The sequence below is a fragment of the Lepidochelys olivacea genome (genome assembly GCF_965140295.1).
Source record: "Lepidochelys olivacea isolate rLepOli2 genome assembly, chromosome: 1".
Lineage (NCBI taxonomy): Eukaryota > Metazoa > Chordata > Testudines > Cheloniidae > Lepidochelys > Lepidochelys olivacea.
In genome coordinates this window covers 325604410-325621750 of record NC_140411.1, presented here as the reverse complement: position 1 = coordinate 325621750, position 17341 = coordinate 325604410, and the positions used below count along the sequence as shown (strand labels likewise).

Genomic DNA, 17341 nt, shown 5'->3' with positions numbered 1-17341 from the left:
TGAAGAAATGCACCAAGCATAACTCAAACAGCAGATACAAGAACATATTCAGGAATAATTTAACCTTTTCTGCAAGAAGGAGCTGTAATTTTCAAAAAACTGTCTGGATTGCTATCAAATACTGCTGATTCCACTAGACAGTAAGCTTCAGGAGACCAGTTCAGGTAAACGCCTTGTCTCCAATACATTCTATTAGGACGAAGAGCTCGTTCTAGGGAAAACAAAGTTAGTCAAAGTCAGACCTTTAATATGAACTCTTCTATAAACTGGGCTGAACATTCCAAAAATACTATTGTAAGCATATACTTGTGGTTTTATAGATTTATACAACACAAACAACCAATGCATCTTTGCATGCAATTGTGCATCACCAGAAAAGCTGAACATCCTAATCACATTTTTGACCATTCCACCGATGCATATACAAGAATACTAAATATTGACTCAGCTCATGGACTAGTTGGTGAATGTAGGTAAAGTACAGACCTTGAAGTGCAGGCAAACTGGAGTCAAATATAAAGTTTCTTAGGCAATAAATGAAATCACTTGGTGTCTTCCATTTTCTCCCAGGTGGACATGTCTACATTACATATGCACCATAGCCTGATGTGACTGGAATGGTCTGCCCAGGGGAGATCAATTGCCAGAATAGCAGAGGTGTATTAAGTAAAATTTGAAGAGCATTACCAAAGATACATTTGTGTGAATCGTCTAGCTGCAGCTAATGCTCATATGTTATTAAAAATTAAAAACCCCAGTGAACTGAGAAGCGGTGGGGGGAGCAGGCCCTTCATATGGACTGAGTGATTTAAAAATGGTTCTGATAAAATTGGAGTCTGCAGAATTTTTTTAAAAGGGGGAAGAAATGGGCATCAGCAAATGTGTAAGGGCAATTAATTTCACGCCCCAGGAGCCAACACAACAAAACTTGTCAATGGTAGAACTCCTAGAAGGAGATGGGTGTCAGAGTGCATATATCCCCCAAGATGAGACTCAGAGGATGTGTTCAATATAGCCAGGTTTTTCCCCATTAATGGCAGAATTCTGTCATACAGCCATAACCCTGTATTGGGTGCCATATGAAGGCACACTACCTTAGCAGGAAATCCAAGAGGCACCAGGTCTAAGTAGGTACAATGTTTTTTAAAGATGTGGGGGGGTCTTCAGTGACTAACAGCAACTGCATTACCCCCGGTGCAGCATCTAATCCCCTCTATGCTCAGCCAGCTCCGCTGGGTGATGTGGCATAGGAGGAGACAATGGCTCTACATCCTCCCTTCTTTTTCCTGCCATTTTTGCAGAAACTAATCTCATCAGTGCTTAAATGCAAAGATTCCCTTTGTGTCTGGCGTGTGTGCGCACACATGGTGGGCTGGGGAGAGAGGGAACACAAGAGAGCAAGAGCCTGCTTTCATTCTCCCTTTCTCACTCACACAGAGGGCAGGCACAAAGTGTTCCTAAGAGTTTTTAAATTACAAGTACTGGCCACTATTTTGTTTTCTTACACTTGTAAAATGGCCAGAGATGAGCCCAAAACAAAAATATAACACACAAAATTTCAAGGAAGTAGTAGGAATTAGGATTTGAATCTGTAGACCTGAATTCAACCCCTTGGCTGCTAGGTGTACAAGGTAAACACACACATTGATAGTTTTAAAGTTAAATGTCAGTACCTCTTCCTGAGAGCATGTAAGGAGACACTTCAAGCAACCTGTTGATCAGTCTGGACCAGAATCCCATGGGAAAGTATGGCATCTCATACAGCCTAATGATGATTCCTGAGTTTTCACAGTGGGGAAGCTCTATAACAGGTCTGTGATCAGACAAACTGAAAGAAACAGGAACATTATTTTCCAGTATTTCATAATTTACTACTTCCAGAATTATTAAATACATAGACTAAAGTGAGAATTATTGTACAGCTGATTATGTTAGCTATATTGATGAATGAATGTCAGAAATGAATGCACCACCAAATCACATAAGCAGGGGGCAGATTATTGGGGTTTATCTGTACTAATGTGTTTATTTATTTTTCATGTTAATGGACAATTTCTGCTCAATTTAAACCGCATGCAGTCCCAGTGATTTCGGGGAACTATCCAAGGATATAAGTGTGTGAAAAAATTATGTAAATATAATTCTTATAGATAATTCTTATCTTGCACTTATAACATCACACATCCAAGGACTCTGAAGAGTTTCAAAGGAATAATCCACACAACACTCCATCCTTTAAGGAAGGTAAGGATTAGTATCTACATTGCACTGATGTAAAAACTGAGGCAGAGAGGCCATGTGACCTGTCATAGCTCACGCAAAAAGAGGGTGTCAGCACTGGCATTACAACTCATAACTTCGGATTTCCAATACTATAGTTTAACCATTAGACGATTCAAAGGCATAATGCCTCCAGGCATCACTGCGTGGGCAGTGCAACTCCTCCCAAGTGTGGTCCTGACTTAAACTAAACAGTTTATAAATACTAATGTTTATGACTTATATTGAAATGAGTACCTGTATATACTGGTACTATCTGGAAGATTTGATCATTAGTAGTATAGGATATTTTGCTATTGTGGTCTCATTGTAAAAGAAATTGTATTCTCACAAAATATTTTGCCTTTTATATGTGCCATTTTCCATTGTGCTAATGGTATACAACTAGTGCCCTACCAAATTCATGGTCCATTTTGCTCAATTTCATGGTTATAGGCTTTTAAAAGTCATAAATTTCATTATTTCAGCTATTAAAATCTGAAATTTCATGTTGTTGTAACAGTAGGGGTCCTGACTCAAAAAGGAGTTGGGGTGGGGGTCGCAAGGTTATTGTGGGGGGGGGGTTGCGATACTGCTACCCTTACTTCTACGTTGCTGCTGACAGCGGCGCTGCCTTCAGAGCTGAGCAGCTGGAGAGCAGCGGCTGCTGGCTGGGAGCTCGGCTCTGATGGCAGAGCCGCTGCCAGCAGCAGCACAGAAGTAAGGATGGCATGGTATGGCCACCCTTACTTCTGTGCTGCTGCCTGCAGAGCTGGACCCTCACTCAGCAGCTGGCACTCTCTGGGCACCCAGCTCTGAAGGCAGCAGCGCAGAGTAAAGGGTGGCGTGGTACGGTATTGCCACCCTTACTTTTGTGCTGCTGCTGGACGGGTGCTGCCTTCAGAGCTGGCTGCCTGGCTAACAGCCGCCGCTCTCTGGCCAGCTCTGAAGGCAGCACAGAAGTAACGGTGGCAATACCGTGACCCTCCCTGAAACTCCCTTTTGGGTCAGGATCCCAATTTCAGAAACGCTGGTCTCTCCCATGAAAATCTGTATAGTATAAGGTAAAAGCACACAAAAAACAAGATTTCATGGGGGAGACCAGATTTCACGGTTTGTGACGTATTTTTCATGGCCGTGAATTTGGTAGGGCCCTAGATATAACTTTGTTTACTATAAGATCAGTTTCACTTTTATGAAAGAAATTGAGTAGTATACCAATCTAGCATAATCAGTCAAAGTCTTGCTCACTAAGGGGAAATTGCTTTGATATCAAACAGCTAGAAATGTCATTACAGCCTGAGAATATCAGAGTTTTTGATCTTGATACATTTCCATGGCACATTTGTGGTTTTAGCTCTTTTTTACCTGCTTGGAACAAGTAGTTGATCTTCTCCTAATGGCAATGCAATTTGGAACTTTTCCAGAAGCTTAAAGTATTGTGACATGTAGATCTTAGGGAATCTGCTCTTCTTTAAAAGGAATTTTTCCACATCTGAACGCTTTACAATTCCCTTAGGGTATTTAGGAAAGCCTTCCACTTTCACTGTCAAAATCTTTTAAAAAAGTAAAATAATTTCAACTCTGCAGTCATAATTGGATTGCATTTTTCTGACAAAAATAGTTTTCTGCAATATATTACTAACATTACTTACAAAAATTAATAATCCTATTCATAGTAAAACTCAGCATTTCAGCAATGACAGCCATCTGAGCACAAGCTAACAGTTCTGAACAATATATCCCAGGATACCATTTAGCTACCTTTTCATTCAGTGGTGTAGTAGTGTACTTTAGTGGCTCCACCTACTGCATATCATATGGGAGATTATTCCACACGTTAGTTAGTATAGAACAAACCTTCAAAGATTTGGAAGTCTGAATAAATATCTAAAAGTTTGGAACCTTTTCTAAACTAACTAAACCAATTGTGGATCCTTTCCAGGTAGGCCCTCCTAGCAGTCCTTTTGCCCCTCGCCTGTCCCAATATACAGGTCAGTACAACCCATCCTCTTCTTCCTTCTATAGCAGGGTCCAATTACCCTTCCTCTCCAACATTCTAGGTTACTGTTATTGCTTTGTGCCAGAACTCCAAGCTTTAACAATTTGTTGCAGGATTATGCTGCCTCTCACCTGGGATCTCCATTTCATTTTACACATGTACTGGGACCTAACTGACTGTGAGGACTATGCGACATCAGAGAATAAGAGAACTGAGAATGGAGGCATTGGTGTAAGCTTGAACCCTAGAATGCATATTTAAAAGGCAACAGGAGAAGTCATGCAGGCCAAACTGGGGAGCTATGAAAGGGAGTGGGTCATGAAACTGGGAAGAAACAGAGGAAAATGAGACCAGGTCAGCTACAGTAGTTGGGGATGGAGAAAAGAGTTGAATAAAGGGATACATAAAATATAATGAGAAGCTAACCTGTGCCATGATTTTACACAGCCACTTAGGGTCCACAAAATACAGATCTGTTAGCTGGAGTGCTGGGTCTTGAAAATGTAGCAGTACGCCTATATAAATAATACTGTAATTAGAATAATATCACACAACATCTATATGAAACAAAAGAAAAGAAGGACGTTGCTTTTAGACAATTCTGGGCTGCCTTTTTCCTGCTCTTCTGGTTAAGGGCATATTAAATGGTGGATACTTTTATCAAACTTAAGTGTAACTCAAGATATCTGACTGCAGTAATGAAATGGTCACCTTTTCCATTATTTCCAGGTGTCGTATTTATAGTCATAATCTGACCTACTCCTTTCAAATATCTAATATGCTCAATGTGAACACTCAGTGTTGATTATTATTTTAATCTAAGTATGTTCAATTATATAGTTCTGAGATAATGTGTTAACTATGTTGTATAACTGCTGTCCTAGTCACAGGCTATCCTAGTGATCTTATTTTTCCTCCCGAATCCTCTTCTCTATTCTGCAGGTTTATTACTTTCAAATAAAGTTAAGAGACATAAGCTGTTAGCAGATTAGTCCTTCACATGATTGTTCCCTTAGGTTATAAAATTTTGAGATAAAATGAAATCATAAACAAGAATAACAGCACCAGGAGGATAAGGTGATAATAGCCAACATGTAAGGTCAAGAACAAATCATTTCAGACCAAACCAATTTCCTTCTTTGACAGAGGAAGCAGTAGAAGTCATATAACTTGATTTTAGTAAGGTTTTTGACAGAGTGCATGACATTCTCATAAACAAAACTAGGGAAATGTGGTCTAGATGTAATTACTATAAAAGGTGGCTGCATAACTGGTTGAAAATCCATACTCCGAGTAAAAAACAGTTACCTACCTTTCTATAACTGTTGGTCTTTGAGATGTGTTGCACATGTCCATTCCACTGCAGGTGTATGTGCACCTCATGCACAGATGTTGGAAACTTTTTTCTCCTTACAGTACCTGTTGGGGTGGCTCAAGCACCCCCTCTTGCTGGGCACCACCACATGCTGGTATAAGAGGGTGAAGCAGCCCCGGCCCACCTCATTTCCTTTGTACCAGATGCACTCTAATATACAGGGGAAGGCGGGTGGGTCATGGAATGGACAAGTGCAACACATCTTGAAGAAGAAGAAGAGTTACAGAAAGGCAGATAACCCTTTTTTTCTTTGAGTGATTGCACATGTCAATTCCTAGGTAACTCACACACAAACAGCTATGTAGGTGGGTTCAGAGTTTATCTGAACAGTGATTCTAGAATCACCGTCTGAAACTGGCATAATCTTTGGACTGAGGGTAATGACGTAATGAAAAGTGAAGATGTGGACTGAAGACTGATTGCTGCTTTACATATTTTGGTAATTGGTACTCAAGCCAGGAAAGCTGCAGAAGTTGCTTATGCTCTAGTAGAGTGCCCCAGTATGCTAGCTGGCTAGTCAGTTGGTAGCATAAACAGATGCAGGAAGAGCTCCTGGAGGAAATCATCTGGGAGGAACTGGATTGCTCTTAACACTGTCAGCAACTGCAACAAAAACCTGTGTAGAATCATAGAATATCAGGGTTGGAAGGGACCTCAGGAGGTCATCTAGTCCAACCCCCTGCTCAAAGCAGGACCAATCCCCAATTAAATCATCCCAGCCAGGGCTTTGTCAAGCCTGACCTTAAAAACTTCTAAGGAAGGAGATTCTACCACCTCCCTAGAACTCTGGAATGATTCAGTATGCTCTAGGTTGAAAGCTAATGCTCTTCTCACATCCATTGAGTGAAACCTTCAGCCTTGCTTATGGTGATGGGGTTTTGGAAAAAAAAGTTGGCGAACTTGGTTAATGTGAAAATTAGAGACTACTTTTGTAAGGATCTTTGGGTGCAGCTGGAGATAAACCTTAATCCTTATGAAAATTGTGTAAGGGGGTTCTGACACCAAAGCTCTCAACTCATCAACCCTTCTGGCTGAGTTGATCACTGCTAAAAAGGCCACCTTCACACACAGATAATGGAGGGAGCAAGTTGTGAGTGGTTCAAAGGGAGGTCCCATTAGAGTTGCCAGGACTAAGTTGAGATGGCAAGGAGGGACAGGGTCCCAAATTTAAGAGTTTCAGAGTAACAGCCGTGTTAGTCTGTCTTTGCAAAAAGAAAAGGAGTACTTGTGGCACCTTAGAGACTAACCAATTTATTTGAGCATGAGCTTTCGTGAGCTATAGCTCACTTCATCGGATGCATACCGTGGAAACTGCAGTAGACATTATATACACACAGAGACCATGAAACAATACCCCCTCCCACCCCACTGTCCTGCTGGTAATAGCTTATCTAAAGTGATCATCAAGTTGGGCCATTTCCAGCACAAATCCAGGTTTTCTCACCCTCCGCCCCCTCCCCCCCCAAACTCACTCCTGCTAACTTAATGATCACTTTAGATAAGCTATTACCAGCAGGAGAGTGAGTTTGTATGGGGGTGGGGGGGGGGTGAGAAAACCTGGATTTGTGCTGGAAATGGCCCACCTTGATTATCATGCACATTGTAGGGAGAGTGGTCACTTTTGATAAGCTATTACCAGCAGGAGAGTGAGTTTGTGTGTGGGGGGGCGGAGGGTGAGAAAACCTGGATTTGTGCTGGAAATGGCCCAACTTGATGACTTGTGGAGTCAAGGACTGCTCCAGTGAATTCTGTTGTCCGTACAGGTCTCCGTATTGATTTTTCTAGATTCAGCAGGAGCCCCAGAGCATTGAATATGGATAGACCAGTGGATATGCTGGAAAGGACTGGAGATTCTGATCAAACCATCGTCCAGGTACAGGAACACATGGACACCTAATTTGAAGATGCAACCTGAACCTGAAGTGGAGGCAACTATCCCCATGCAATGCCTTGGCTGGGAGTTGAAGTGCTGCTTCCATAAGCAAGCACTTAAGCCTTGCTGCTCTATCCTTTTGTGAATGGGGTTTGAAGCCCTTGCAGATGTGACAACTGTCACTAATGTGGGCCTCACCCAAGCACTTCAGGCAGGTCAGATGAGGATTACTAATCAGCATGGACTTTGAACACATCCCACAGGACTTGAACCCTAGGGATTAAGGCATCGTTCTGGTACCGAGCCCAGTACCAAAAAGAAATGAACAGTCCCAAAAGACACAAAACACAGAAACCTAGTGCTAACTTACTTGAAAAACTAACTAACAATTAACAATAATTAACTTCAACTGTTTACAACGATTACTTTGACAACTATCACTGGCCATAAGAACGAACTGAGATGGGTTGAGGGCAGCTCCCCCCTTTTATACCAGCACTCAGTGGCACAAGGCAACAGGAGGTGCTCGAGTCACCCCAGTGTGTATTGATGGGGAAAAAAGTCTCTGACATCTGTGCACAAGGCATGTACACACCTACAGTGGAAATGACATATGCACTCACTTGAAGAAGAATGATCAATGATTTGCTGTCAAACTGGAAGGTGGTGTTTAGAGGGGTCCCGCACGGATCAGTCCTGGGTCCAGTAGTATTCAACATTTAATTAATTACTTGGATAATGGAGTGAAGAGTATACTTATAAAATTTGTGGATGACACCAAGATGGGAGGGGAGCGTTGCTTGCATTTTGCAGGACAGGATTAGAATTAAAAATTGGAGAATTGATCTGAAATCAACAACATGAAATTCAATGCTGATACTGTAAGTGCAAAGTACTATATGGAGGAAGGAAAAATCAAAGGCACAACTACAAAATGGGGAATAAATGGCTAGGCAGTAGTATTGCAGAAATGGATCTTATAGAGGATCACAAATCGAATACAGCCAACAATGTGATGCAGTTGCAAAAAAAGGCTAATATTCTTGGATCTATTAAAAGGACTGTCATATGTAAGATATGGGAGGTATTTATTCTACTACTGGGCACTGGTGAGCCCTCAGCTGGAGTACTGTGTTCAGTTTTGGGTGCCAGACTTTAAGAAAGATGTGCGTAAACTGGAGAGAGTCCAGAGGACAGTAACAAAAATGGTAAGATTTAGACATCTGACCTTTGAGGAAAGGTTAAAATAACTGGGTATGTTTAGCCTTGAGAAAAGAAACTGAGTGGGGCCTGATCACAGTCTAATATGTTTAGGGCTCCTGTTTATCAGGGTTTAATAATTTCATTTTTGAAGGTTTATTTTTTTTTAGCAATTTTTGAGTTTTATGTAATTGTTCTGAAATGGGGGGTTTTCAGGTCTTTCTCTTCGCATATACTGTAATGACTAATGTATATTATACATATTGCTCATTACAATATCAATACCATTACATCCTCGATACTTTTTGTAATGTTCCCTAGTGCACTAGGAACTTCTAGTGTGCAATAGCAGGGTCCCCCCGGACCAATTAATGTACAGTATGTTAGTGTGCTTGACAAGTCACATGCCAGTGCTCCACGTTACTGTTCCATGCACACAAATCCTTGGATACAAATAACCATTTCTAGTGTTTTTCTGGTGTTAAACACCAATTTCATGGTTTTTTGTATTGGGGGTGTTTTATCTGTGCTTATTGGTTAAAACCTAAAATCACAACTAAATTTGTTAAGGGCTGTTATAAAGAGGACAGTGATCAATTGTTCTCTACGTCCACTGAAGGTAGGAGAAGTAGTAATGGACTTAATCTTCAGCAAGGGAAGTTTAGGTTAGGTATTAGGAAAACTCTTCTAACTAGAAGGATAATTCAGTACTGGAATAGGTTATCAAGGGAGGTTGTGGAATCCCAATTATTGGAAGTTTTTAAGAACAGATCAGACAAACACCTCTTGGGGATGGTCTAGATATACTTGGTTCTGCCTCAGTGCAGGGAGAAGGGGTTGACTAGATAAGCTCTCGAGGTCCCTTTCAGCCCCACATTTCCCATGATTCTATTATTTCAGTCCACCATGTTATGGTAATCTGCTGCAGGTCCGGTGCACATTGCTGGCATCAAACTTTACCCCAATGAAGAGATTATAGTACCTGATTCATTCAGAAAGTAAACTGCATGAGGAAGTTCATTTTCATCCAGCTGTAACTGACTTTCTTGCACCAGTACTAATAATCGCTTATAGTCAATCACAGGAAATTCAGTTGGAACATTTTCACGTTCGAATAAAATTATCTTCTCAAGTTCCAGATAGCTGTCTGGGATTAGCTGTCCTACTACTGGCTGGTCTCTGATCTGTGTAATTATGAATAATAATCTTAACACACATTTTATTTAGTTTTTGTTTTAAAATTTCAGACAGATGCATGCAAGATGTAAATTAAGCAGAGAACACAGATAATCAAAGTCAATAGAACAAAAGAAGAATTATCTGATGGCTAATCACGGCTTTTTAAAGATTCACAGAAATAAAAATATTTCAATATACATTATGAACATATTTTAAAAATTAATTTTTCATAAAGAACTTCAAAAATTCATTAATATGCAAAAGTAAATAATTATATACCTGACATCTGAAAATATTTTATTTTTCAAATCTTTATTACCACAATAATCAGAGTTCAGCTAAATGTTGAAAAGATCCGAGTGGGGAATCCTGTATGTAAGAGAAGCATGCATACCAACGACTAAGGCTGCGAGTCTGTCACGGAGGTCACGGAAGTCACAGATTCTGTGACTTTCCGTGACCTCCATGACTTCTGCAGCCACTGGTGCTAGCTCAGGTGCCGCCCGAGCTGGGCAGCCCTGGGCCAGCAGCAAGAGCAGTTTGGGTATGTGGGAGGGGGCTAGGGACAGTGGGTTTGGGGGGGTGCTTACCTCAGGGTGTGGGGGCTCCCGGGATCGCACAGCCCTGCAGTTCCTAGGAGTCGAAGGGGCCGGGGAGAGGGGGCTCCGCGCCGCATGTTGCTCATGCCAGCAGGCCCCGCCCCCGCAGCTCCCATTGACTGTGGTTCCCGGCCAATGGGAGCTATGGCAGTTGGCGCTGTGGCAGGAGCAGCATGCCGAGCTCCCTGACCCCTCTGCCACCTAGGAGCTGCAGGGACACAGACCCAGGTAGGGAGCCCCTGCCAGCCTCCTCAGCACCAGCAGAGCTACCGGCCGCGCAGTGCGGCCCCCCTTAGCAACAGTGGGGGTACCAGGCTTCGCTGCCAGTCTCTCCCCCAGCAACAGCTGGGTTCCTGTGCCGTGCTGCCCGACCCCCACCAGCGGGGTGCCCTAGACCACCCCTCCCAGAGCACCCATGGCACCCCGCCCAAGTTTTAGTCATGGGTATTTTTTGTTAAAATCATGGACAGGTCACGAGCCGTGAATTTTTGTTTACTGTCTGTGACTTTTACTAAAAATACTTGTGACTAAAATATAGCCTTACCAACAACATACTCTCAGCACTTTAGAATCCTAGTGCTGTTCTACATATCTTAGAACTAATCATTGGGACAAAATCCTGGCCCCACTGAAGTCAATGGAAATTTTGCTATTGGCTTCAGTGGGGCCAGAATATCATCCCGGGTATTTATCTGGAACTAACCTAAACTGAAGCAACTACGATTTTTTAGAGATCTATAAATGGCCTTTCAGATTCTTATGTGAACATTTTTCATATAAGATTTCTTCCAGCTCTTTTTACCTTTCCCCTCTAGTTCTCTTATGATCCCTTACTGGAATCAACATTAATGTTTTACTGAACCAAATATCTTTTGACATTACTCAGTAGTAACAAATACCTTTCTACCTTGAGGCTAGAGAAGAAATCATGAGTATTATTTTTGCTCCACAAACTACTTATCTAGTTAATAATCTTCCTCTGAAGACTCCCCCTCAATTTCTTAAAATGCTTAACAATCTGGTGCTGGATTTTATATGCGACAAGAAATATTACATCCTTAAGTACCCTTGGAAGACTGACAGCCTTGGACTACCTATTTTATACTTAAATAATTTTACTTTTATCTTCCAACCTGTTTCCTCATGATTTTCCTTTCACAGAAGCTCTACAAAATATACAATTCCTCCTTTCTCCTTATAGCTGCCTTATTTTTTATTATCAATGAAGTCTAAACACAATGCTAAATTACAGTCCTGATAGCTTCTGAAGTGTAAAGGTAGGAGGACCACTGCTAAGAATTCTGCCTTCCTAATGCAAAATATCTCCAGAATTCTGTGGAAAATATGGCGAGATGCGGGACTTCACATCTTTAAGAGGTGTATCCTGCATTCTCCCCAGTGCTTCTCTGTTCATAGCTTACTGAAGTATAGGAGATGGGTCTATTCTGTTCCACACAGACATACCCATTCTGGGACAATAATCAAAGGCTGGTTCCCATCCTGTGCACTGCTGAGCATACCTAAACAAATTATGGATGTTACTATGCTGGTAGACTGTGGCAAAGGAGAAGAAAGGGGTTTTTGCAACCTTTCCCCAGCATTTAGTGCACCAGCACAAAGCTAGACATAAATATGTTACTTGGGCTGTTCGATCATTAGGGCAGGCACTGTGGGTGAATTCCTGCCTACAATGATGCCAATGGGAGTTTCCAATGACTTCAGTGGGGCAGGATTTCTCCTTGTGTCTTTCAAGTATCATGGTCACTGATGGCACTACATAAACAATGAAGAAATAGACCCAGAAATAGAAGCTAGACCCTGTCTTCCCATTAGATTCTCTATCTTCATGTCTCTATATGAAGAGCCTTCTACACCCACTTCTAGGTGTAAAATCCTGGGCTCAATTCTCCACTACACCCAACCACAGCTTTGGCATAATGGAGAGAGAGGCCTAACAGGGAGCCAGTTGCAACTCTCTCTCCTCCATGAGTACACCCTCCTCCTCGCCTCTGATCTACATGCTGCTTCTCCACTCCTCTTATCTCAACTGCCAATACATCTGGCCCCGACCTGACACACCCAAGTCCCCTTGCGCAAGACACAGTGAAGCAGCTGGTGCAGAAAGCAAGAGAGCTACCTCCACTAGTTTTACACCAGTGGATATTCTCCCTATATAAGCTGATGCACCTTTGCTTTTCCCTTCATAACACATTTTTTAAACCGTGCAAACTGAAGTTAGTGGATGGGAGAATCTGGCCCCCTTATCTTCAGCACGACCCATTCTGAACTGCTGCTTTAAAATAACTCACCTCAACTTTACAAACTTTCCACTTTCATCATTCGCCTGGATTAACCTTTAGGAGACAAAAGCATAGTCCTCCAGCAAATCGCTGTGTCACAAGTTTAAGAATTTAGAAATGGCTGGATGCCAACATCACACAAACATTCCTCTGTCTCCCTTAATCTGTTATTTCTAACTGCAGTGATGTTGCCGTTCAACAAGAGTGAGTAGCTGTTGATCAGACCAATCCAACAATCCATCAGAAAAAGGTTAATCTATTTCAATTTAAATGTTTTATTTCTGATATCTTATATGTTAAACAAAAACTATACTTAGATGATATTTGTGCTAAAGGTTTTGGAGAAAAAAGTAATGAAAGTAAATCTGTTGGTATTTTTGGGTTAGTGATTTGCCTTCTTCATTCTGTTATGTCTAAGGTATTGTAGTAAGTTTTATGAACTTGATTTCAAGCTAAAAAAAAAAAGTGTTACAACATTGTTTCCTCAACAACTTTCAATGTAAAGAATAGCATATGGTTTACCTTGAAATTCAGACTCTCCTTTATTATGGTTTTCCGAAGTTTGATCATAGCATCAGATTCTTCTGTAGCATTTACAAAATGACAATCTTGGATTGCTGGGAAACCCCTTTTATTCAACAGCTCTCTGGTAATTTTACTCAGACAGGCCTTACGTTGTTTCTTATCAGAGACATCTAAATGAGTGCCAACAAGAATCACGGGGGATGATGAAGCTCGAGCCTGTTAATAAGATCCACACAGTTTGTTATCTCAATGTTGAATCATGATTTTCTCTTTATGTTTACACATTTCAACAATTCAATCATAACAACTTATGAAACTCTAGGAATACAAAAAGGCAACCATGTTTGTCACTGCTGCCTCTTTCGGTCATAAATTTATATTTGTCTATTTTCTTCTCAGAAGCAAAGGCAGGGTAATATTAGGAATTTTAAAAACTGATTTAATTCACAACCTGCCGGAATTTATGAAAAAACCTGAGTTTTTAAAATATGTAATACAAGGAAATATTTTAGGTCTGCTGATGGAGTAATCAGTAGAACTAAATCTGAAAGTATATGCGTTCGAAACTGCACATCCATTTTATAGTTTTGATTGGGTAAGGCAATAAAAATGTTACAGACCTGTGTCTGTAATATATTTTAACATGCAAGGATGGGTTTGATCCCGAACACAGATCTTTATCTTGGGGAAGCTAGGATCTAGAATCCAAACTTTGCAGCTTGGTTCCATCTCTAGTAATATATTCTAGCAAACGTATTTTTAGAAAATACAAATCTTTCAGCAAACAAATTGGTGCATCAATGAACTAGAGGTACTGAAAGTGGGAAAGCAGTACATGTCAATTATGGCCTTTACTAAAAATTCACTGACTATGGTTTTATACCTTGGGGCAGGGAAACAAGATGTGAACACTGTGTGATGAGTGAAGGAAAACAGCAGGTAACAGTTATGAGAAGAGTGAAAAAACCTAATATCTTTGTACTGATCAACCTCTGGTACAGTTAGACTGAAAACAGTGAGGGTGTAATGCTTAACTTGACAGTTAAGGGTAAGATGAGATCACGGACGTCATGGATTCTGTGACTTAAATGGACCTCCGTCACAACTTTGGCTTCAGCCTCGCCGCAGTGGCAGTCAGCGGCAGGGGCTAGAGCTGTTCCCCATCATGGCAGTTGTGTGTTAACTATTATAACTCTACTGACTTCATTGCAGTTTACAGCAGTGAGAAAAGTGAACCAGGGCCAATGCTCAGAACTCTCTATTCAGTATCCAACAGTCCCCCTTACACTGTTTCATTAGTCTGTGCAAAATAACATCACAACTTGCCAAATTCTTAGTATGCATACTCTACTGCACAAATTTAAATTGAAAATTGTACTTTATAAGTCTGCAAAAAATTATAAAGACATTTTCATAATCAATAATACGCATTCCAGAAACTTCCTCATCTTAATGTTTGTACCAGCTGAACAGGACATACAAAATTTTCAAGTGAATTCTCTTTGATGTTTTCACAGAGTCACTTGGAATTTAAAAATCTATATTATAAAAACTTTTCTGTTACCTTGATATTAAACAGCCACGGCTTCATAGCATCCACTTCTGCTTGTCCTTTGCTGAGATCATAAACAGCAAGATACAAGGCTCTCTGAGTCATAAAATGGGGATGAGTGCTGTAGAACTCCTCTTGTCCTAAATGATAAAGAAATCAAATATTTTATACTACTTTCCTCACTTCACTCCTCCAGATGAAATAAACACAGCAGAACCTCACTTCTCCTGAATTCACTAATCTGCAAACCTAATTAATTCTCACAATAATCCTGACAGTCCAATCTCACTTCTCTGTAACGCTTTCCATTGATTTTAATGAGCTTTGGATCAGACTTATGATAAACTGGGAATCTAGCAACCTCAGAGGCTGCTTCTTCCTCCATGAACTTCCTAAATAGCTAAGCTGTACAGGAACAATGCATCTAGAGAGATACCCAGGTTTAGACAGCTGACACCAGAGATACAACACTCGTAGCTGTTTGACCCTGGCTGTGGAACTTAAATAGGCAAGATCAGACTGAGCCCAAGCATGACTATGTTCAGATCTAAATGAGACACAGATCTTTTGATAAAGACTCTTCCTGGGAACACTGACCACTTTTAGAAAAAAAATCCCTAAACATACAAACTTACTGAAACCTGGAAGGAGGCGGTGGGTTATATAACTATAAATGAGAGAGAGAGAGAGAGAACGAACAAAAACCAAAAACACATACGGGGTGAAATCCTGGCTCCCCTGAAGTCACTGGTGAAACTCCCACTGAATTTCAATGGAATCAGGTTTTTACCACCATTTTTCTACTCACTCATATTCTTCCACAATTGTATTTGGTTCTAAGGGTATGTCTACACTACGAAATTAGGTCGAATTTATAGAAGTCGGTTTTTTTTAAATCGGTTTTATATATTCGAGTGTGTGTGTCCCCACAGAAAATGCTCTAAGTGCATTAAGTGCATTAACTCGGCGGAGCGCTTCCACAGTACCGAGGCAAGCGTCGACTTCCGGAGCGTTGCACTGTGGGTAGCTATCCCACAGTTCCCGCAGTCTCCGCTGCCCATTGGGATTCTGGGTTGATATCCCAATGCCTGATGGGGCTAAAACATTGTCGCGGGTGGTTCTGGGTACATATCATCAGGACCCCGTTCCCACCCTCCCTCCCCCCGTGAAAGCAAGGGCAGACAATCATTTCGCGCCTTTTTTGTCTGCTGCCAGCCAAAGATGTAAAGGATAGATGGAGTGGGTCAGAACAAGAAATAGACCAGATTTGTTTTGTACTCATTTTCCTCCTCCCCTGTCTAGATCACACTGCAGTCAGTCACAGAGAAGGCGCAGCGAGGTTAATCTAGCCATGTATCAATCAGAGGCCAGGCTAACCTCCTTGTTCCAATAACAACGATAACTTTGGTGCACCATTTCTTATTGGAACCCTCCGTGCAGTCCTGCCTGAAATACTCCTTGATGTACAGGCACACCCTTTGTTGATTTTAGCTCCCTGAAGCCAACCCTGTAAGCCGTGTCGTCAGTCGCCCCTCCCTCCGTCAGAGCAACGGCAGACAATCGTTCCGCGCCTTTTTTCTGTGCGGACGCCATACCAAGGCAAGCATGGAGGCCGCTGAGCTCATTTTGGCAATTAGGAGCACATCAACCACCACACGCATTATCCAGCAGTATATGCAGCACCAGAACATGGCAACGCGATACCGGGCGAGGAGGCGACGTCAGCGCGGTCCCGTGAGCGATCAGGACATGGACAGAGATTTCTCTGAAAGCATGGGCCCTGCCAATGCATGCATCATGGTGCTAATGGGGCAGGTTCATGCTGTGGAACGCCGATTCTGGGCTCGGGAAACAAGCACAGACTGGTGGGACCGCATAGTGTTGCAGGTCTGGGACAATTCCCAGTGGCTGCGAAACTTTCGCATGCGTAAGGGCACTTTCATGGAACTTTGTGACTTGCTTTCCCCTGCCCTGAAGCGCATGAATACCAGGATGAGAGCAGCCCTCACAGTTGAGAAGCGAGTGGCGATAGCCCTGTGGAAGCTTGCAACGCCAGACAGCTACCGGTCAGTTGGGAATCAATTTGGAGTGGGCAAATCTACTGTGGGGGCTGCTGTGATGCAAGTAGCTCACGCAATCAAAGATCTGCTGATATCAAGGGTAGTGACCCTGGGAAATGTGCAGGTCATAGTGGATGGCTTTGCTGCAATGGGATTCCCTAACTGTGGTGGGGCTATAGACGGAACCCATATCCCTATCTTGGCACCGGAGCACCAAGCCGCCGAGTACATAAACCGCAAGGGGTACTTTTCGATAGTGCTGCAAGCTCTGGTGGATCACAAGGGACGTTTCACCAACATCAACGTGGGATGGCCGGGAAAGGTGCATGACGCTCGCATCTTCAGGAACTCTGGTCTGTTTCAAAAGCTGCAGGAAGGGACTTTCTTCCCAGACCAGAAAATAACTGTTGGGGATGT

The 17341-nt window shown here is 42.0% G+C and overlaps 1 protein-coding gene across 1 annotated transcript in view; it reads right to left on the bottom strand.

Annotated features, from left to right (window-relative positions):
- Positions 1-17341, bottom strand: part of LRRK2 (leucine rich repeat kinase 2) — a 120017-nt gene that overhangs the window by 29534 nt on the left and 73142 nt on the right. The window contains exons 30-36 of the mRNA XM_084616554.1: positions 14877-15004; positions 13310-13528; positions 9692-9893; positions 4688-4776; positions 3628-3815; positions 1674-1828; positions 65-211 (exon numbers count right to left, since the gene is read on the bottom strand). Coding sequence (XP_084472680.1) covers positions 65-211; positions 1674-1828; positions 3628-3815; positions 4688-4776; positions 9692-9893; positions 13310-13528; positions 14877-15004 — 1128 coding nt within the window. The remainder of the gene's footprint in view (positions 1-64; positions 212-1673; positions 1829-3627; positions 3816-4687; positions 4777-9691; positions 9894-13309; positions 13529-14876; positions 15005-17341) is intronic.